The sequence below is a fragment of the Balearica regulorum genome, chromosome 7 (assembly GCF_011004875.1).
Source record: "Balearica regulorum gibbericeps isolate bBalReg1 chromosome 7, bBalReg1.pri, whole genome shotgun sequence".
Lineage (NCBI taxonomy): Eukaryota > Metazoa > Chordata > Aves > Gruiformes > Gruidae > Balearica > Balearica regulorum.
The window spans coordinates 4,361,131-4,383,268 of NC_046190.1; the positions used below are offsets into that span (position 1 = coordinate 4,361,131).

The 22,138-nt window shown below is 41.2% G+C and overlaps 2 protein-coding genes across 6 annotated transcripts in view; both read left to right on the plus strand.

The window, feature by feature from the left end:
- The window catches only part of FAM53B (family with sequence similarity 53 member B), a 527,638-nt gene that overhangs the window by 160,512 nt on the left and 344,988 nt on the right, over nt 1-22,138 (plus strand). The window lies entirely within an intron of this gene.
- On the plus strand, nt 1,264-16,892 carry OAT (ornithine aminotransferase). 2 transcript variants are annotated; one of them, XM_075757667.1, is made up of 10 exons: nt 1,264-1,413; nt 4,582-4,808; nt 5,797-6,021; nt 6,149-6,244; nt 9,163-9,290; nt 11,139-11,261; nt 12,843-12,971; nt 13,972-14,085; nt 14,878-15,022; nt 15,986-16,892. In XM_075757667.1, the coding sequence occupies exons 2-10, from the start codon at nt 4,610-4,612 to the stop codon at nt 16,144-16,146; spliced, it is 1,320 nt and encodes a 439-aa protein (XP_075613782.1). In that variant the 5' UTR covers nt 1,264-1,413; nt 4,582-4,609; the 3' UTR covers nt 16,147-16,892. The 2 variants fall into 2 exon arrangements, with proteins under 2 accessions (XP_075613782.1, XP_075613783.1); XM_075757668.1 differs by having other exon boundaries at nt 1,315-1,401; nt 4,579-4,808.

The window sequence follows — 22,138 nt, forward strand, 5'->3', positions numbered from 1 at the left end:
ACCCAGAAGTCATGGCTGCTAAGACTGAGGTTTTTGGGGTTTCTTTCCCCCCTTGTGAGGTGCGTAAGATAAAAAATGAAGTATTCTCAGTGTTTTTCTTTTGGAGTAAAACTAGCACGTATGTATCAAACATACCTCACAGTTCCTTGTAAACATCCAGATTTTCTGGTTACAAAATGCTGTCCAAGGGTAATTTAGCCTGGGGAAAGGTCAGGGTTGTGCTGACTAGTTACAGCCTGCCCCTGCTCACCTGCTGGCTTCCAGCTCAAAGCTCCCTGTAAGAGCATGCTGGTCCCCCGCAGCAGACCTCCCTCCCCACACACCTCCCTCCCTCCCTCCCAAGGCAGCAGGGTGTGAAGACTGGGGCTCCATCAATGCCATGCTACTGGCAACCAGCACCCTGTTCCTGGCATGGTACCACGCTGGAGGAACTGTGCAGGAAGTTGGCGCATTCTACATGTAGGCTGCAAACAGTTGGCACAGGAGTTACACAAGGAATTCATTAGCAAACATAGTGAATCCCTGACTATTAGTTTTTGTAAGCTGGAGACTATCAGGTATAAAGAGATAAGGATTAAGCTTATGCACAGCTCTTGTGAAGAGAAAGGACTAGCTTCTACTATCCTCACAGTAGCACTTTTTGTAAAATACTGGGGGAGTAAGGACATGCAGATCCCACTAACCACACGGGCAGGCCACAGGACAAAGAGCAGCTGTCACCACCAGCCACAATCATCCGACAAACCTTCCATTAATTTCTTACCAATCCCTATCAAAATTTTTCCGTGCTCGCTCTTTTGTGCAGCAGCTTCCCAGAGGGGGGCAAGCGCGGCCAAGGGCCGACCGGCACTACAGAGGAGCCGGTTGGGCGGTGACACGCGACGGGAGGGCACTCGGCTCGGCCCGCAGAGCCAGAGACTTCAGCCTGCCGAGGGGAGGTTTTCTATAGCTGCAAAAAGTTGCCCTCGAGGCCCAATTCAGTAGAGGCGAGCGGGACGCCCCGGGCCTGAGGGAAAGGCTGAGGCTGCGGGACGGACGGGAGCGGCGGGACACAGCTCTGAGGGGAAAGAGCGAACAACCGTCTGGGTGGGACCCTGGCGCGCGGGTGTGGCGGCGTCCTATTCTGATTGGCTGAGCGCGAGGGTGTACTCGGCAATCGGGAGCGGCTCGACCAATGGGAGGCGGTCGCGGACGGGAGGGTCGCTGCCGTCGCGCGGGGAGTGGGGGCACGGGGGGTGGAGGCAGTCAATCTACGGCAGTGGCCAATCGGCGGCGGCGGTGGCGGGACGTCAGTCGGACAGGGGCGTGGCGTGCCGCGGAGCGAGGAGCGGTGACAGTTGCCGCTGTCCGCCACCGCCTCTTCGCCGCGGGCTCCGGGCCGGGAAGCAGCAGCAGCAGCAGCAGCAGCAGCAGGTACAGCGCGGCGGGGGCGGCCCGGGCCGGCCCCGCCCGCGGGGGCAATTCCTGCCTCCCGTGGCACCGCGGGGTCGCCTTGTCCCGGTTCCGGCCCGCAGCGGCAGCGGGCCAACGGCTGTGCGGGCGAGGCCGGCTGTGCGGGCGAGGCCGGAGCAGGCCCCATCGCCAAGGCAACGGGAGGGGTCGGGCTGCCCCACGGCGGCTGGCTCCCGGGGCAGGGCGCCGCGGCGGGGCCGGGAGCGCCTGGCCGCAGAGAGGGCCAGACCCGCATGCGGGGCCGGGGCCGGGCCGCCGCCTGCCCGCCCCAGGCGCTCTCGGTGTGCGGGGAGCCGGGGATGTGACAGCCTCTCCCCGAGGGGCGAGCAGGCCAAGCCGCCAGAGTCGCCTTTCTCCTCTGTGCCTGTTGTCAGCCCTGCTGCCGTCCGTGGCGGTGATACCGTCTTTGCCTTTGCAGCGGCCTTGGCCTTGGCCGGGGGATGGAGGGGGGCTGGTATTTCACCGCTGGGTTTCTTGCCCTTCCTCGTCTGCTAGTCTAGGTCCTGAGCTGTTTCTCATGCGGTGCTACTCTGAAAAGGTGGTTTGGCGTGTGCGGACTGATATCCCTCCTGCTATAGCTTGTCCTCTTGAACGTTAACCCTCTCTGTGTTCAGTTGGTAAAGGCTGCAGTGTGGCGCAGATTCTTCTATGCTGTATCAACGTGAATCTGACTGTTTTTCATGTATTTGGTAATATATGCCATTTACCTCGGAGCGTATGTCAGTGTATGCCATGGATTGGGGACACACAACCATTGAATTTACCTGTGAGGTCTGCAGGCACAGTGCTTTTGTCTGGATATTCTTGCTCAACAGTTGACCAAAGTTGTTCAACTATGTTTTACAGCTGTGCTTTCAGCAGCTTTTCTGTTCTGATGCAAGACCTTTTCCACTCGGTAAAATGCCCTGGCTTCTGATTCTGGTACTGCGTGCTGCAGGGCATGATTATTTCTCAGTTCCTCACAGTTAGTAATGTTTGGGTTTTTTTCTTTTTTATTATTTTTTAATTTTTTTTATTTTTCTTTTTTCTTTCCTTATTATGCCCCTCCTCTTTTCTGAAATTTATGTTCATCTTGTCTTGCTGATCATCAAAACCAATTTTTTCTTCATCTTTTAACTCCAGATGCATTCATAATTCTCAGCTTCATTCAGCCTTACTCCATGTAATCTATCACACCTCGGCTAAAATGATGTGGCTGCACTAGCATAGTTTACAGGGCATTTCTCCTCATGAAGGGCAAAGCCCTTTTAAAAATTTCTGATGGAAGATTTTCCAGCCTGAAAGAAGTAAAAGAAGAACCTCAGATTGGTGGTTTGTAATTTTTCACGCAGAAAGGTAGTGATCTGATACAGGGCAGATGAGAGTTTCATTTCTTTATGGCTTTCATTTCAGGAATGTCTGGAAAATCTCCAAAACTACAGAAGCTTGTGATAGAATTAGCTGCTCTGCCATGGAGGTGTGCCAGGGGCCAGGATGTCACAGACCAATTAAATTTTAGGAGTTAAGCAAGTTGTAATTTTGAGGGGTGCAGCTGAGTTGAGTTTCTGTCAAAATTTTTTCTTGCACAGAGAAGTATTTGTCTTTTTTTATTTGAAAAATCTTTGAATAACAGCCTTGAAAAGTATTAACACAAATAGCTAATATTTAATGGCATTGATATCTGGTAAAATGCCCAGAGCTGAGAAGCTGTCCATCATCTCTTGGTGGAATGGAGACTATTGACTCCTCCGAAAGACTTGGATGGCCTAGCTGGTTTCAGTAGATGCTTAGAAGTGAGGAGCAGCAATGTGATAGCTGAGGACTCTGTGGAAAGAAATGCCTCTCTGTTTAAGGAGACACATCCAGTGTGCAGACCTCTTCCAAAATAAATTTAGAATAAATCTATGACTTAATATTTCTGTCTCTGCAAGCAGCCTGAAAAAACAACGCCCTTCTGTAAACCATCCCTGCATTCTCCTGTTGATATTTAATAAGTATATTTTGGTTAAGTTTTACTGTATGGTTGTTTTGTTAGGTAGTGCAGCAGTGTCAGAATTACTTAGCTCTTCAGTTTGCTATGGAGGCTGCATTTGATAATTGGAGTACTTATTGTAATCTGTGATCTTCCTTTTGGGCTAGTACCTTTTACCAGTTTATAAGCGTGATGTTCTGCAAGACGAGAAGCTTGAGCTTTGAGAACTCTTGGTCTTGCTAAAGCGATCATTGTTTCCTGGGTGGCTCTCTGCTGTCCCCAGTACTTGGTGCTGTCAGGAAGGCCTGCTTCAGCTGCTTTTAAAAAGCTGACTCAGTTTCCCTTCTCTGGGACTATTACATATATTTACATTGACTGAGGTGAAGACACAGGGTGGAAATTCAAGTGCATTTGTCACATGAAATTCTACCCTCAGATTATCCCTAGATGTTAACACTACATGGTTCTGTATGCAAGGGGAATCGTTGAGTTTTACTAAGAAAATACAGGGTGCTATAATGATCGTTAATGTCTGACATACTGTTACTTTCCATCTACTTTTGAAGGTCTTAAAATGCTACTAACAGTAAGTGCTTTACATGTAGCTGGCAATGTTTTAATATCAAGAATGCAATTTATATAAAAAGGTCACAAATTTTGCTTCTTAAAACTGATCTCAGTTAAAACTAATCTATCATTTATCAAATTTGATAATATTATCAGCTAAATATTATTTTGGTCAGGTGCTTCTTTCCAGTATTACATTGTTTACTTTCTGAGTTTGTGACAAGATTTGTCTTACAGAAATCTTTGTTAGACGAAAGGCATTTCAATAGCACAGGAAGTTTGATAAACTTTTCTTATTGCAGTTTATATTAATAATTCTAGTCACAATTTAAGGCACAATGAAAAAGGAGCACATAGAAAAAAATATATGACTAGTTCATAGACTTGGAGAGGCACACATTTTAATTTTCTTTCTGTGACTGTGAGTGTATATTAAAATAGAAAAAATACGTATTTGAAGTTTGTACTGCATTCCTTTATAAGCTTTCTTGATTGAGTTGCAAAAGAATTGAGAAACCTGTAATCCTGGCAGTAAAACCACTTCAATCACGTCATACATTTCTTCTGAAGTACTCTTAGTGCTAATTATTAACTTTATTTTTTTTCCCCAGATCTATAACAGCATACCTGAAGCCAATAATGTTTTCCAAGCTAACCCGCTCTCAGAACATCGTTGTTCTCTGTCGAGGTGTTCATGCTTCGCTGAGTTCTGCTACCTCAGTTGCTACTAAAAAAACCATTCAAGGACCTCCATCTTCTGATTTCATCTTTGAGCGTGAGGCTAAATATGGTGCCCACAATTATCACCCGCTACCTGTTGCTCTGGAAAAAGGAAAAGGTAATTTATTTCGGTTTCCCTGAGTGGTGTAGATGGGATGTGTGTGCGTAAGTGGGATGGGATCATGGCATAATGATTTTGACCTAATCAACGTTTGGGGTATTCTGAGAGGGAGATTGAGATAATTGATGAAATAAAGACATCTGATTAGTGGTTAGAGAGCAAACACAACCATTATGCATAAGGCTTTTCGATAAAATTGTAGTCTCCCTAAAATGATTTATTTAAATAGAGGTCTAAGTTCTGATAATCTTCATAATTCAGAATAACTCAGCAAGAAAGTTTCAAGCAACTCTGTTTCTTCTGTTACCTTGTGTGGAGAGTTTCAATGTTAGTGTGAACATGAGAAGGTGCACTGGACCCTTTTTTAAGGGGTCCTGTGTACTGGTCCTGTATTGCTGATTAATATAAATTTACTCTGGTCTTTAACTATGTTTAAGGGGCTTTCCTGCTCAGCAGGCTAAATTTTATGAGTTTACATTGAAATACTATCAGCACAAAGATTCACTAGTGGTTTGTTTTTTTTTTTATCAGTACATGTTTTGACAGCTCAGAGCTGTCAGTTTCTAAGTTTTGAGACTGTTTGGGTTCTGTTTTTTTTGTTGGTTTTTTATGACCTCCAATTCTTATTCTTAATTGCAAAAGTATTCTCCTCTATCGTCTTTTTAGGGCTAAAAACAGGGACTTGGAGGGAACTACTGTTCTCATATTACTTACTATCTTAGTGGAACGGCAGTTTTATATGGGAAATGCTTCTTTTCTTGATTCATCATTGGCACTTACTTGTCTTCTGCTAGTTTGTTACTCATACTCTCCTTGTCAATTGATTATTTTCCAGTTAGAGTGCCTTTCCGGCATGCCCTAAGGAATAGCGAGAATACAGTTTATATTTGACTAGGTTGCACTGTAACTCTTAGCTTATACCATTTAGTATTTTCTCAAGTTTTCTTTTATATTTTGTGTATTTACAATGTCTTTACTTTTCTAGGTGTTTATGTGTGGGACGTTGAAGGTAGAAAGTATTTTGACTTTCTGAGTGCTTACAGTGCTGTTAATCAAGGCCACTGTCACCCAAAGATCGTGAACGCTATGAAATCTCAGTCTGAAAAACTGACCCTTACATCCAGAGCATTCTACAATGATGTACTTGGTGAATATGAGGAGTTTGTCACCAAAATGTTCAATTATAACAAAGTTCTTCCAATGAACACAGGTAAAAATATTATTTTATTTCCATTTTATTTATTGCCTGTGAGATTCAATGCTTTTGTAACATTTGATACTGCATCAATGGCCTGCCTTATGTACAAGTGTGACAATGCTATTGCTTTATGCCTTAGGAGTGGAAGCTGGTGAAACTGCCTGTAAATTGGCTCGGAAGTGGGCATACACTGTGAAAGGAATTCCAAAATACAAAGCAAAAATTATTTTTGCAGGTACGTTAAATGCGTGTTAAGAGTTGAGGTATTAAGGAGGAAGAGAGCTCTGGACGCTGGCTGTAGTGCTCTTTCCTGCTATAGCTGTAGTGATTACTTTGCAGTATTCTTAATATTTTTTTCTTCCACTGAAGCAAGTCTGTCGAAGGTCTGTAACCTTTGACATTTTAATAGCGTAATCTACAATTTCAACCTTTTAACAGCTTACGTTGTTCTCGCATATCTGCAGTTGGTAGTTCTGTTAAAAACCGCTGTTGTGGCTACAAGTCTTTGTAGGATCTTAAGGTTCTGTAAGTGCCACCTTCTAAATTGTGAAGTTCAGTCTTAAATATATTCTGTTGACAAAATATTCTGTGTATGCTTCTGACTAGTTGATTTTTAACCTTAAATAGTTACAATGAATTATAAGTGTTTTTTTAAAATGTAATGTCCTTTAAGAAGCGCATGTGATCTTAACAGAAGTGATTGTAGAAGCAAGAGATATGAATATCATTCCTATGACAAATCAATTTCAGATCCTCTCCCTTGCGGAGGTGTATGCATCGAGAGGCAATGAGGCGATTGCTGCCACCCCTCTCATAGATTCGACATTGGGGTTAAGCCTGCTTCCCTCTTAGGCAGTCCCTACCAGTGGTTCTGCATTCTTAAGGTCTTCCAGAAGTTGGCATTAACCCAGTAAAGCCATATTGCAGTCTCGATCATATAATGAAAGTAAAAGCAATATTGCTAAAGTAAATACGGGCCCCTGGAAAGTCCTGATTATATATGTGGTATACTTCCTTCATCGGCCTGCTCTGCTTGGCTCTGTAACATGGAGAAGTTACTTGCCCCTGAAGAGACAACTGTACTTTGCTAAAAAATATAATAATAAAATTATGTCTAATTCAAATAACTTACATCTGGTATTCTTTGGTTATAGATGGAGTGTTTTTTTCAATTCTAATGTTGGTCAATGGTTCTGTAGTTTTATAAAACCTTCCAGAATAAAGCTTACTATTTAAATACTGACTTTTTTTTTTTTTTTAATTGCTGCAGCTGCAAATACTATTTTTGACTTTTGGTACATATAGTAGCTGAACCATAAACTGTGGTTAGACAGCATTGAGTCTGGAGAAAAGGAGGCTGAGGGGAGACCTTGTCACTCTACAACTGCCTGAAAGGAGACTGTAGCCAGGTGGGGGTCGGTCTCTTCCCCCAAGTAACAAGTGATAGGACAAGAGGAAATGGCCTCAAGTTGTGCCAGGAGAGGTTTAGATTGGATATTAGGAAAATGTCTTCACTGAAAAGGTTGGCCGGCACTGGAACAGGCTGCCCAGGGAAGTGGTGGAGTCCCCATCCCTGGAGGGATTTAAAAGACGTGTAGATGTGGTGCTTGGGGACATGGGTTAGTGGTGGGCTTGGCAGTGCTGGGGTAATGGTTGGACTTGATGATCTTAAAGGTCTTTTCCAACCTAAACAATTCTATGATTTAAAAATTGAAATTCATAGCTGAATATTGCATTATGGTTTCTAGGCCCAATTAGATTAGATTTTTTTTCGTCTTCTTCTTCTGGGAATTCTTTGAACAAATACATTTCTCCCTCCTCCTCTTCCATATATGTTTTGTTTCGCTCTTAAGTCAATTAACTTTTAGTAAGTGCTTTCTCATTTTGATAAACTGGATATGCTCTCCGTTATTATGATCCTATCTCTGTAACCACAAATTTAATTATATGCTAAGTAGTTGGACAAAATAATAATCCTTTTCTTATCGGAAGCCAGAATTCTGGCAGAAAAAAGCTCTCTTGAGTAGCTAGGGTCAGAACAAAAGAGGGCTTTAAACATCAATCCAGAGAACTTGATGTAGATTCTGTGCTTGACAGCAAGCCAATATGGAGTCTGGAGTGCTGAGGTGGAGACAGCCTGCCATCAGCAGATAGACTGCTCTGCTTCGTGTCATTCAGTCTTCAGGGCTTTGTTTCAGGATACAGAGGATTGTACTAATGTGACCTTGTGCGTGTGACTCAGCAAAGCGTGGCAGGGATTGTTCTGCTAGGAGACATTGCTATGGTGAGCAGTGTAATGCTATTTACATTGGCGATCAGAAAGAAGGGATGCCTAGAGCTGGCTATGTCAGTAAGAACTGACTTCAGGATTTCCTGGAGATTGAGAACATCCTCTACCCCTAGGATCACAGTTACACAAAGAAATTGGTGGGGGAAAGAAAAAGCTTGTAATGCTGTGAAGGTGTTGAACCCTTAATCTTCCTTAGTCTTATTAAGCACCTTATTATCGATTAGCTGAGAGTATGTTGACTTAACTGAAATATTAAAATGAATATATCATAGTCCTGATGATAGTTGATTCTTAGACATTTTAACTGATGTTTTGATATGAAATAGTGCAATGTCACAATATTTTTACAAATATAAATGGGTTCTCCTGGAACTTTGAAGTACACAAAAATATATTTTTTCATTTAGTCTTACTGGCAGCTTTATTGTTAGGACCTAAATTCTGGGTGGTGTTTGCTTTTTTCCCCCTGCGTTTAATGAGTAATATTTATGTAAAAGCTGTATATCTTCCTTAAAAAGATGTTATTTTCCTGAGTTATTTTCAATTTTTCAGTCTACTAACAAAGCTTATGGAAATTATTTTGTATACTTGCCAGGTCTTGTAGTATAATGTTCTTTCATTTTTTATATTTGCTTTTGATATAGCAACACAATGCATTTATAGCATCAGTGTAAAATTTGCATGAGGATGTTAATGTTCTGTTAGATAATCAGCAGAAGCAAGCCAATATTCTAATGTTACACGACTCTTAAAGTGCATTACTGAATGGAAAGTGTGACGTCCTATAAACTGTTCTGGCTCTTAGTCAGTTTTGTAACAATATTCCCTCTCCTCCTGATTTTTTTTTTTTTTTTTTTTTGTAGCTGGCAACTTCTGGGGCAGAACCATGTCTGCTATCTCTAGTTCTACTGACCCATCCAGCTATGACGGATTTGGACCTTTTATGCCCGGTTTTGAAGTGATCCCATACAATGACTTACCAGCTCTTGAGGTATTTGACAATTTTTGTTCTTTTGTAAGAAATAATTTTGCAGTGGCTCTTTAGTAAATAGCAAGGCAGGAAAATCAAAAGTTTATCCTTTGAAATATGTGCTTTGATGTGAAGATGTATGTATCTAGACTTACATGTAATTATAACATATATTTCTTAATTAGGAAATGTGTGTAAATTCTGCTTTGGTTTTGATTTTCAGTTTTGCTTTAGGATATAAAAAGAAAACCATACAATCTATTTCATTTCCCACGTCACTAAGATGTTCAAGGTACAAAAGAAGAAGAGCAGATAAACCATAATGGAATTCAGATCAGTAGCATGCATTCTAAAGTCAAGATTGGGATTCTGAAAATAGTATTTTTACCTACTTTTCTCAGAAATGCTGTGCATCCTTAAAACCGTGCTAGGAGGGTGTTTTGGTTAAGCTGTTGCACCACTAGTGGTTCTGCATTTCCCTGGGTTTTCTGAGATGCATCCTGTCAAGCTGTTGGCGAGGGTTGACCTTGATTAGTCTCAAATTTCCCACCCTCATAATGTGAGCTTGGATATTAAAGGGTCGATGGTGCTTGATGGACTTGAGACCTGGGAGGCAAGAGGGTTCCAGCAAAACACAGATAGTCCTGAAGCACTAGGAACATTGGCATTGCCACTTTTCCATCATCTGGGTACATGGTCTCCACGAGTGACAAGCTGGTTAGTCCCCTGTGTCTGTTGGGTCTGCTTAGCACACGTGAGTTGGCTGTGGACATTGGAGGGTTTATAGAACAGAGATGTTTGCCTCCTAGGAGTTTGGTGAGGGGAAACAAAGATCTCGTGGTGTATTATAGTTGCAGTGTGCTGCAGGGGCATGGAGTGACAGGACAAGGGCATGGAGTGATAGGACAAGGGCGAATGGTATTAAGCTGAAGGAGGGGAGATTTAGGTAAGATATTAGGAAGAAATTCTTCCCTGTGAGGGTGGTGAGGCACTGGAACAGGTTGCCCAGAGAAGCTGTGGCTGCCCCATCCCTGGAAGTGTCCAAGGCCAGGTTGGATGGGGCTTTGGGCAACCTGGGCTAGTGGAGGGTGTCCCTGCCCGTGGCAGGGGGTTGGAACTAGATGGGCTTTAGGGTCCCTCCCAACCCAAACCAGTCTGGGATTCTGTGAAAAACTTACTTGGGTTTGAACCTACAGCAGGCTGCCCGTTGTGAAAGCCCTGTAAGTATTTAGTAGCTTTCTGCCAACTTTATCAAGGCTTTGAATGCACCCTGGAGACCTGAAACTGAAATCCATGTCCATCAGACTGATAACTGAATACATTCTGTTTATGGGGCAATACTGAGAAAAGCTGTAGTGAATTCGTGCTGGGAATCATATCTCTTGAGTCTTGTGGACTTCTAAACCTTTTAAACTTGATGGTGCAAGAATGTAGCTGTGGACTTTGCTTTAAGGTGACAAAATGGTTCTGGAGAGGCTCCATTCTCTTCTGTTTGAAGTGTACTGGGAAGCATTGAGCAATTGTTTGTCTTGTATAGGGTAATGCAAAACTGAGTGTATTTCTGAGGTAATTTCTGAATTGATCTAATAATCTGTTTGTCTGAGTTTGCAATTTTTAAGGTTTGTAATTTCCTGAGCAAGAACACCAGCTGATTTTTTGAGGCAAATAGTGACATAGGCTTCCGTGTTGGAACTGAAATGACATTCAGGGATAGCTGCCTGACATGAAATACTGTTACTATGATTTGAGGTAGAATACCAGGGTTAAAGCTTGGTTCTGCTACATGTATTCATCTCCATATTTTCTAGATTTGACCTGAGTAAAAGTGTTTTCTTTTTGTCTTTCCTATCCATATGTCCATTTTTACAGCGGGCCCTTCAAGATCCCAACGTAGCAGCTTTCATGGTTGAACCAATCCAAGGTGAAGCAGGTGTGGTTGTTCCTGACAAAGGTTATCTCACAGGAGTGCGGGACCTCTGCACCAAACACAAAGTAAGGAATTTTGCTATAACAAGGTGGCTTAAACATTACACACTGTGTTTACTGGCATATCTTGTAAGGCCATCCTCATATGCAAGATACAGGACTTCATACACTATTTAATAGTTGCCTTTTATTTCAGTGGAATAGGGTAGGGATACTTCTTGTAGGGATACTTCTTGTATTTCCTGGCAGTACCTTACCAGGTAGTACTTCTTAGCAGTGCACGTTTTTCCTTGTTTCTTACTGCTGTCACTGATTTAAATTTCTAATTAATGTTCTTGAAACTGCATTTATTTTAAATTAATTTAACTTTTAATTTCTTTTCCCATTACAAGTTTCTGGGGTCAGAGCTAATTACTGCAGTGGTTCCACCGTGGCTATCAAGGGACCTTGTTGCTGGAGTGCATAAATGCTACCAAGAGTTAGTAATGGGTCACAGAATGAAACACTGAGGAAAATGGTCATATGCTTATGAGTGTTCTTTGAAGACCTCTGAAGAGCAGAGGTCTTACAGTGTTGTTCTTTCGTTCTGCATTTTCTCATATTCCCTTTCATACCTCATTCCTGACTCCTGTTCTGAATATTATGTCCTGTCTGAATTCTACTAAGAAATGTTTAATTTTGAAAATAGAATGTTAGATCTGTAATTTCTGTTCTCTGCTAGTGGAGACACACTGAATTAGACTTGCATTCAGTTTCACTGGAAGGGTGGGAAGACGTGTTTGTGTGTATTTCCATATCCTTCAGTTGTCTTTGGGTACTGCTACTTCTCACCAGCAGGCTGCTGTTCTTTCTTACTCCTGGCCCAATTTTGTCAGCCTCTCCCACAGGCCCAGGCCACGTCCTTTGTAAGTGTAAGGAAAACAACAAAAAAAAGCTCTGCAGATTTACAGCTTTTTGTTCCCTTGGTGTTGCCTGTCTGATTTAAAAATCAGTGGTCCCTGTTCCAATAGCATTCTGATTCTTAATTTGCAATTCCTTCTATTGACATATAATTAATAAAGTTGTCTTCATTATTGCTGTGGTACTTATCTCAGAGCTACTTTACAACTAGTAGTACGTGACAGTAGTGCACCTTAGGAAAACAAGGTCAAAATCTTGGATTTAGGTTCTCAGAGTTGTTTAGACATTTAGACATCAGACTACAAGACTTGCAAAGTTGCTAAAATGGCATTTTTCAGAAGCTTCCAAAGGTCAGCGTGTGAACGATGCATGGGGAGTAAAGATAGACAAATCCTAACTTTTTGGAAATCCCACTCATTGTTATATCCCCAATAGATTTTGATTGGACAGTGTCCAACTCTCTGTAGACTATGCCTTACGTAGAGAAGAATACACTAAAGATGTTGGGGAGAGAGTACAGTATGTTCAGTTGTTAGTATTTTCACATTTCATAGAATATGTAAGTCTCCAGGAGGTTTAGAGGAGTAAAGGAAGTACCTTTGTGTACTTAGTGTAATGCAGCTGGAAGGTCTTTCACTAACTGTGTGCAACTGTGTGCAACTCTGCTATATTGTTTGAATTGTAGGAATGGGAGTGAAAGTCATTCTCTGTTACATCTGAATTTTTCTTCTTTTTGTCTTTGTAAAGGTTCTATTTATTGCTGATGAAATACAGACTGGTTTAGCCAGAACAGGGAAAATGTTAGCTGTTGACCATGAAAATGTGAGACCTGATCTAATTCTTCTTGGAAAGGCCCTTTCTGGTGGCTTATATCCTGTGAGTAACAAAGAAATATCTATTTGTTGAATAATGATTTTGAAGTAATTAACACTGAAAGTCTACTAGTTGGAAGGCAAACAACTGTGATATTTGTTGTGCTTGGAAGTGGGTGTTTACAAGATCAACTGTGATTTAGGATGCAGATAGTCCAACCTGTGAGAGACACATAAGAAAATAACAGAATCCATAATGTTACATTTATAGCTGAAATGGCTATATAGTATCCTGAACTTTCTGTGCTAATACTTGACTTGTTAAGGTGGCAAGTTATTAGATACCATCGTCTTTGGCTGGTGATTTTTAGGTGTTTTGACCCTTGTCAATTAATTGAATAAATTTGGTATATCTCTGTTTTCTTCAATTTGATATTATCCTATCAGGAAAATAAGTGCCCAGTGGTTAGCCGTTCGTTCTGGGATTACTGGTTAGTCTTTTGTACTCTCTCTGGAGAATAGTTTATCACAGTCCTGCTGTGATGAATTTCTAGATGAATTTTGTAAAGGGAAAAAATATTAATGTGTATTGAAACATATAAAGTTATTTTTGAACAAGTGGCATTATTTCAGTTGTTGGGCATGCCGCATGACTGATTTTATCCTCTTTGGAGTGATTTAAATTCCTGCTGATTAGGCTGGAAGTTAAACCTACCTTGATCTATTTTGGCCTATTGAAGCTATTTCTGAGTTGTTGAACAGAACATTGAGGCTTAAACTCTTGAAATAATATTCAGTTTGGAGAAATGCCCATCCACTGTAGTTAGATGTTATATGTTGCCAGTACAGCTAAGTGTATTTAAGAGATTAAGCTGTTACGTGATTGTCAGATATGCTGTCCTCTGTACAGAGCTGGGAATATAAATGTAATTTATCACCCTAGGCTGAAAATTATCCTTTCCTGAGCCCCAAGGAAAAATTTGCTTCAGAGAGATTTAAGTTTACCGTTTTTTTTTTATATATATATATATATGTAAATGAATTGGCTGACCTTCCCATTTTAGGTCTCAGCAGTACTCTGTGATGATGAAATTATGCTGACCATTAAGCCTGGTGAACATGGATCTACGTATGGAGGAAATCCATTAGCTTGCCGTGTTGCAATAGCAGCACTGGAGGTTTGTGTCTTGTGATAGAGATTTGGATTCCAAAGAAAAAAGGGTGTCACGCTGACATGATTTTTGCTTACATAAATGATACAATTCGTTATGCTACAAGTAGAAAGCTAGCTTTAAGAGTGGAAAATTGGTAGTGATTAACTGTTCGCAGACATCACAGCACAAATTCTAAAGTCTTTACTGGAAATGTGTCCTAATTTCTATGTATTTTGTGGTCTTAATGTCTTAAATGACAAAATTTATCTAGGAGAAGTTTCAAGGCACTTATGTGAATTTGGTAAAATAGTTGCACTGATTTCACGAAGACATTTTAAAATTGGCTTATTTTACTATACAGTATTGCAGAGGCTACTGCTCCGTGAGCTTGATAGAACGTATATGCTACTGGAGCTCAAACAGAAGCTAGTAAAATGTCTTGTCCAGAGCCCATATTTTAATTATTCTGTGACTGCATAACTGACCACATTTAATCCAAGTCACTCAGAAAGCCTCATCATTACCCAATATGCTGACCTGGACAGGTGGAGTCTTCAGAGGTTTACTGATTACTTGTAAATAATGGCAAATGAAAAGCAGTTAAGTTAGAATAAAATTTCAAAGAGATTATTGTTTCTTGTAAACATGAATGAATAAAGGCTTAATACTAATCTGCTTGGATGTGCAGCCTTTGCAGTGACACTTTGGATGCAACAGCTTCTGTATCTCGGCAATTTTAATGTCATTAGTCTCCAGCATGGTACCTAAACCAAATGCAGTGCCCTTCTGTTGACTGTAGATTTGACTTCCCTTTAGGTAATTGAAGAGGAAGACTTGGCTAAAAATGCAGAAATAATGGGTAACATACTAAGAAATGAGCTCATGAAGACACCATCTGATATTGTAACTGCTGTAAGAGGAAAAGGACTGTTAAATGCAATTGTAATTCGGGAAACCAAAGGTAAGAAAATATAATCAACTGCACAAGCATAGCATGAAAAAAAATTTTAAATTTAAATTGAAAGTATCTTAATGGATTATGGGGAATGGCTTATAGGCATCGTGTTTGGGTTCAGATCTTGGCTACAGTACTGTAGTACCTACTGAAAACTTATTCAATTATTTTGTGCTATTAAAAATAGGGGGTTTTTTATTCAGTCTGAACAATGGTTTTTAATTATTTGAATTATTTTATGATTTGATAATGTTCAAACCTGATGGTGAATCTAGCTCCCAACAAATACCTTTTGTCTCCTTGCCTGAAGAAAACTGGCCACATCTGCAAGGCTAGTTTCTGTCAGATTATGGAAGCATTGGCCAAGGTTGGTTGTTCCAGGATAGTTAGAAGAGTACAGTAATTACAGGAGGACGCAAGAATGGAAAAAGCTGGTGACTGAGAACAAGTTTCTAGGGATTAACACCTTGAATTATATCATAAAACTGCTTAGAAGCCAGAGCAGACAATTATTTTTGTCAAGAATATGCTAAATGACAAAGTGCTGCAGGGAGGTGGTGTAATTTCTTAAGACGTACACATGATGCACTGAAACCCAAGCATAAATGTAACCGTGTCTGAAGTCCTATTCAGATCTTCTCTTACCTCCTCTTCGCATGGTTCCCTGTTTTAAATTTATTGCTACGTCTAGACAAGTGCTCAGCTGTGAAGGGGCAAAACTCGGTGTACTGGAGGCAAACTTGTGAGTCCCTTCAGGTAAATTGCAGTTTTGCAGCAGTCTTGCATGTTCACTGCAAATTCGAGGGAGTTGCTCAGATGCTCAGAAGTGCCCGCTTCATTTGTGAACACACTTCATCTTTTCGCTGCCAGATGGCAAACAGTTTATAATCTGGCCCCACGTACCATGTGCTGCAATTGTGCCGCTTTCTCTGCTGTAGTGTAAGTGTCTTCTTTTTCCTTTAATTGTAGACTATGATGCCTGGAAGGTGTGTTTGCGGCTTCGCGATAACGGACTTCTTGCCAAACTTACTCATGGTGATATCATTCGCCTGGCTCCACCGCTTGTGATTAAGGAGGATGAAATCAGAGAGTGCATTGAAATAATTCATAAGACCATTCTGTCTTTCTGAACAACAGGCTTTTAAAGTATATCTGCTGACTGACCCAAGGCGGTGCATTGAAATTTGTGTAATGAAGGCCTGCTCTTGAAGCAAGCATCTCTCATTCCTTTTATCTAAGAGGACTTAGCTCTTAAAACATAGCTATGGCTTTAAATTATAATGGCTCTGAAGAAGATAAAGAATGATTTTTAAAGAGTTTCCAGTTTTGGAATACTTGGAAATAAAGTGGTGAGAGTCTGTTCAGCTAGTCATGTACCTACTGAACAGTTAAGTCAGAATGTTTGAGGGAAGGTATCTGTAGAAATCTGTTAATTGTTGAAAGTCTTGGCCAAAGTTTAAAGTGTAATTTATATATCATTTTAGTAAGGGTGGTCTTGCACTCTCATATGACTCTCCAAAACATCACATTTGGCATTTCTGCCCCTTGGCGAGATGCCTTTGGGGTGGAAGTACTTGTTATTATGGATGAATTTCTGTTTTTCATTTGTAACTAGAAAAAACTTCAAACGCTGAAGGTTTGACAAACTGGGTGTTATGCTGGTGAACTTGACAAGCATCGAGCTGTGTTCTGTATGTAAAATATTTTGATTGTATGACAAGAGATGCTGTTTTCAAGCCTGGTCTCAGTATTTGGCTTTGCAATCTTGTAAAATAGATCTAAGCATATAGATCTGTTTTTACTGTTATAAAACTTCCTATAATCTGGATGTTTATATTCAAACATGCCTTGCATTAAAAAAAATGTTAATGTGCAACTACAATACACAGTGTATTCAAAAATAGCAAGCTTCACAGAAACTTGCAGTTGCTTCTGTCCAGAGCCACAGCGAGTGCAGCCTGTGTAGTCTATGCATTTCTGTCAGTCTCTATATGGAAGCTTCTGCTGTGCTTTTTTACAGGGTGAGTGCTTCTGCACTTCCATGCCTTTGGATGCTGCCAATCTAGTATTCTCTATGAAGTTGTGGAGTTTGCTGCTATTCTTGTACTAGGTTGTTTTTTCATATTTCTTAATTGAGCTGATTTTAGCTGAGACTAAACCCTGATTAATCACCGTTAATGCAGAATGTTCCCTTTGCCAAGTGTAGGGGTTGAATGCAGTCACATGTTTGTAATTGGAAGTGGTAAATAATCCCTTGCTATTTTAATGGCAACTTAGTTTATGGAAGTGAACCAGTCTGCTGGTTAGGGTCACAGAACTGTTTACCTTGTTTTGGGTGAGGCAAAATGAGTAGTCATCAGCTGTGGATGAAGTAAGACTGATTTCGGTTTGGAAAGGCCTCATTGTTGCAAGGGGCAATGTGTCACTGTGACTGTCTTAGGAATAAGGAAAATGCAGAAGGGTGTTGCCTAGGAAGTTTGGCATTTCTGAAAGTTGCGCTTATGTAATCTGAATGGAAAGGAGTGAAATAACTGAAGGAAACCACAATGTAAACAGCATTTGCTGGAGTCCTTTCAGAGACCAAAAGGTAAACACCAAAAAATCCTTAGCATCCAAAAAGTGCACTTTTGTAGAGTAATTGGGCTGGCAAGGACGAAGGACGTGATCAGATCTGTTCCCCTGCCCAGTTACAGCTATGTCACTGCCTGAAAGGGCTGCAGGGCAGAAGACTCCAGTCCTTGGTTTAGTGCTTCCCTGGCCTTACTGTTGGCAAGCCTCCTATCGCGTTCTCCATCTGGCTCTCTGGCTGCGCATTTATAGCGTCCGTCAGGCCACAGAGAACAGGTTATTTTCCTAAGGTTTGTAATCGTTCCTGTTTCAGTCATTGCTCCTTCTCCAGTTCAAATTCTAACTCTTCCCTGAGAGGTTCCCTGTTTTCTAGAGCCCTTGCTGTTCTGTGACTCACTGCTCCTCCTGTGCCCTCACTAATGCCAAGTCTAGCTAGACTAGTTCACGTGGCTTGTAAGCCGTACTGTAGTTTATGCCCTGGTATTGTGGTTTGGATTTTCCTGCAGTAGCATATTTTTATCTCTCAGCCTGTGTTCCCAGACTCTCTTTTGTGCAAACTGTTTTGAAGACAGCTTTGAAACTATTTCCCCTCCATTTTTTATTTGTGTAATAAGCAAGAATTACATGCATGTAAAATTCTGTGGTCTGGTCTACTGACTTTGATCCTCTATTACTGAGGATATTTCTCTGGTTTCTGGTGATCAATTTGAGCTCTAATCTTGTCCAACGCACTTTCTGGTTGCAGATTTACTAGGCCAAGACTGCTCAGAACCTGAGAATTTTTTCTCTTTCTACAGCAGACTGTTGCTGACTGATTTCTGGCCTTTTCATTCATCTTATGGTTGCTTCATGAATCCAATTTCTTTGCAAGCTTATAAAAATCAAGGTATGTATAGTCTTTCTGAAGACAAGTCACAAACTCTCATCCTAAATTACCCTTATTTAATGATAGGATAATTCAGGAGCTGTCTGTTTTAACCTGAAGGTTCTCTGACTTGCTCTCAACCCTGCATGTTTCCCATAATCACAGCTACCCGTGTGAGTTAGGTAGCTGCGTAGTACCTGCCTAAGCAGCTCAGAAATTCAGGAACACGATTGAGGATGACAAAGTCCCCAGAGCTCGTGGGCACATTCAGAGTCTAAATACGTGTTGCAGGTGGCCAGGGCCCTTGCAAGGTACAGAAGCAGGTGGTTTTCACCTTTTTGATGTGCAAAGTGGCAAAATTATAGGCTATCGGAAAGATCACCTGTCTTTGATATGTAGTGTGTGTTTTGAGAAAGAGGGGGCAAAAGAAGCATTTGCTTTATCATGGAAAGTGGGTTTTGTCTGTCTTCTAGCAAGCATAAACTGGGATTTGGCTAGTTTTTCAGTGATACTGCTTAAAAGTCTCAAATATAGCTGCTTGTAAAACTAATAGGCTTGTAAATCAGTCTTTGGTTTTGTTGTCTGGGATTTTAATTTAGCCTTAGAAATTTTCTTCAGGGCTTATATTAACAAAAAAATGTAGACAACTAAAGTGTCCTTACCTGCTTAGTGCCAGAAATTCAGTGCTTTTGGGTTTGTACTTGCTCCACTTATTGCTCAAGTGTATGTAGCTCTGCCAAATGCTGGTCCTGAGCAAAGTTTAATTTAAAGGAGGCCGAACTGAAAATCATTTACAAATTAGTGTAATGTATACTCTGAAATGTGCAAAGAAAATATATAAGACATTTCATAAAATACTATGAGTTTGTTTTTTGCATCATAGCTTTATAGGAGGTGAAGAAGTGAGAAAGGCAAGCTCAGAGAATGCCCGTTCTATACCTTCCCAGTATTCCTCAAGTGCTTTTCTTACTTAGTATTAGTTAGAGATGAGAGTGTGGAAATGGCATTTCTTTGGTGATGCTTTTTGCTGGTGTAATTGAAATTTATTTTTAAAATGGTACTTGAAAGAGATCTGTATTGCCTATCAAGAGGGTTTAGCTTTCTTTAAGAACAGCTATACAGCAATAAAAGTTCCTAAAGATACACGTACGTATCTACAAAATGTTACTTTAAGTGTTTTGCAGTAAAGGCTTAATCTGTCTCCATCATATTGCCTGCACATATTTTTATGAAGTAACTTCTGATGTTTCTTTGCATCAGGTATATGAAATGCTTTTCTAAATGAATAGTGTCTCTGCGTTCAGTGCTGTGCAAACACAGGGAGGTTATCAAAGCACCCAAGAGCCAAAGCAGCATTCCTTGGGCACCCAGGGCAGCCCTTGCCTTCACTGGAAGCTTTGTTTGCAGAAATAATGCCCAATTGTGCTGGGCGCCTGCACGCTTTGGCAAGACAAGTGTGCGTGGTTTTTGGCATGAAATCATGGAATATATATATACTTTCATTAAAAAAATATTACTTTGTTTATGGATAAATGTAAACCAAGATTTAAAAGCATCATGTGAAACACTGAAAGGCAAGAGCAACATAGGGAACAGTGGGGAGACAGGAAAACATATAATGCAGGTTTTCCTTTTTTTTTTTTTTTTTTTTTTCTTTTCCTGCTGCCAATCTTGGGAACCATGCTTATGACATTGTCCTGTATCCGGGCTTCTTTTCAGCTGTAAAAACACGAATTTATGTCATCAAACAGTATTTTCTAAAGTTAAAAATTACCAAAATAGATTGCTTACTTAATAGGACCCAAATGCCTAGTCTCCTGGTAGAGCTGCACATCTTGAACCTGTTAGAAGTTTACATGATGAAGCAATCTTTGTTTTGTTTGTCTTTTAACAGCAATGTTAGTGGATTAGTTAAGTAGAAAAGTAGAAAAACAGGCCTTAGCTGTGTCGTCTTGTTTTTTGTTTTTTGTTTTTATTTTTTTTTTGGCCGTAGTGGCTTCTTGGTCCCTTCTCGTCTTTTCCATCTTTCTGGCAGCAGATGGAGCCAGCAGCTCAGCTTTAAGCTAAGAGCTTACTACTGGGTGTAGAATTTTTGGAGTTTGTGACTCCTGGGGGCTTGCTTTTGCTCTTTACTAATAGAAAAATGTGTTAAACTTTAGTCTCACCTCTGGGTGCTATCTCAACGCATAACTTGCAGTGTGCGCTCTTGTGGCTAATCTGGTATGAAGGGGATTGTACAAATTCCTGTATCTCTAGTGTGGCAAATGCCTGGTAATTCCTAGCTGTCGGCATGTGACTGATAGGGATGCAGGGACAGCTGAGAAGGGAAAAAAGAGGCTTTCCTTCTCACAGCACTGAAATAGAAAAAATCAGTGGAGGTTTGAGACAAAAATTTAAATATTTTTTTTAAACTCAGGAACTGCTTTCCCTGGTGCTTCAATCCAGAGTGAGAGGCTTAATGGGTCAGGGTTGCTGTATTTATGCAGTCAAAAGAGGTGTTTTGCTGAGTGTTCACTCAGCCCTCAGCAGGAAAAGCAGACCAGAAAGAAATGGTACCAGCAGTAGTGAGCAGCTAAAAAGCCCTAGTACTACCCTGGTAGAAACCTCACACATTGGCCATCACTTGGAGGGGGTTTTGGTACCTGTACCAAACGCTTGGCAGTGGTAACTTTTCATATTGCTTCATCTGTAAAACGGGGAAGCTGGAGGGAGTTGTGTGAGCCCCGTGCAGTCAGATTGCTCGTAGGGTCAAGGGAGAGCTGCTGACTTGGGCCACCGCTTAAAACGTTCCTGTGGTTTTTCTTTCCAATGCAAGTTAACGTGCTTTTATTCTCATACTTGAGGCAGCCTGTTTTCACCCCGCAGCCTAGCATGCTGAATGCTAATATGGCACAGATAAGAGGTGACCATAAGGAATCTTCTTCAGTTTTTTTCCCTGGACGCTCTCCGTCTGTCTGTTCAGGCTTGTTTGGAGAAATCTGAGCAGAGCCTGTGCTGTCTGGAAAATCCCCAGGCTGTTATCAGCGCTAGTCCAAATAAATAAGGGTAGAAAGCAACTCCTACTTGTTCCTGTACAAAATCCTATTAATCTGCTATGATTTAGGCTGCGTAGAAAGCCCCTCAAGAGTATTGACCCTTTGCAGAATGCGTAAACCAAACAAAGGCCTGGACCTTGGATGAACTCCCAGCCCTTCCCTGGGGTCTGACACATGGGAGACCTAATCCTTAAATTAATACAGTCATTTGGAATAGCTGTAAAATGAGAAAGGGGAAAAGCTGGCCCGATTGTACACCTCAACTTGAAATAACAGAAGGAACCGTACGTAAGAGGGTAACTTACCCTCTAAACACTCAGTTCCCCGTCTGCCGTAGTTATTTCCAGCAGGCACTGAGGCTGCCCTGCCTTAGATGTGTTGTGTCAGAGCAGAGTTTTATGTAAGAAAGAAGACCAGCCGGCCAGGTAGGACTGGCAGCGGTGTATCATTCCCTCCAGCTCTCCTGTTTGCTGGCAATACAGCCAACACCTGGTCAATGTATGAAGGTATTTGGCAATTAGGGCTGTGCTGAAGGAGTTACCAGCTTCACAGGGATGCTGTGGGAGTTTTCTTAACATTCTGAAAGTCTTGAGGCCCAGGAATGCCTCCCGTACCAGTGCTACCGACTGCACCTATAGGTCTCTGTGTTGTGGC

Excerpts from the sequence above, each read along its gene's own strand:
- OAT (XM_075757667.1), top strand. The coding sequence starts at position 4,610 with ATGTTTTCCAAGCTAACCCGCTCTCAGAACATCGTTGTTCTCTGTCGA. Across the intron at positions 6,245-9,162 it reads AGCAAAAATTATTTTTGCAG|CTGGCAACTTCTGGGGCAGA; the intron begins GTACGTTAAATG and ends TTTTTTTTGTAG. Across the intron at positions 14,086-14,877 it reads TTGCAATAGCAGCACTGGAG|GTAATTGAAGAGGAAGACTT; the intron begins GTTTGTGTCTTG and ends ACTTCCCTTTAG.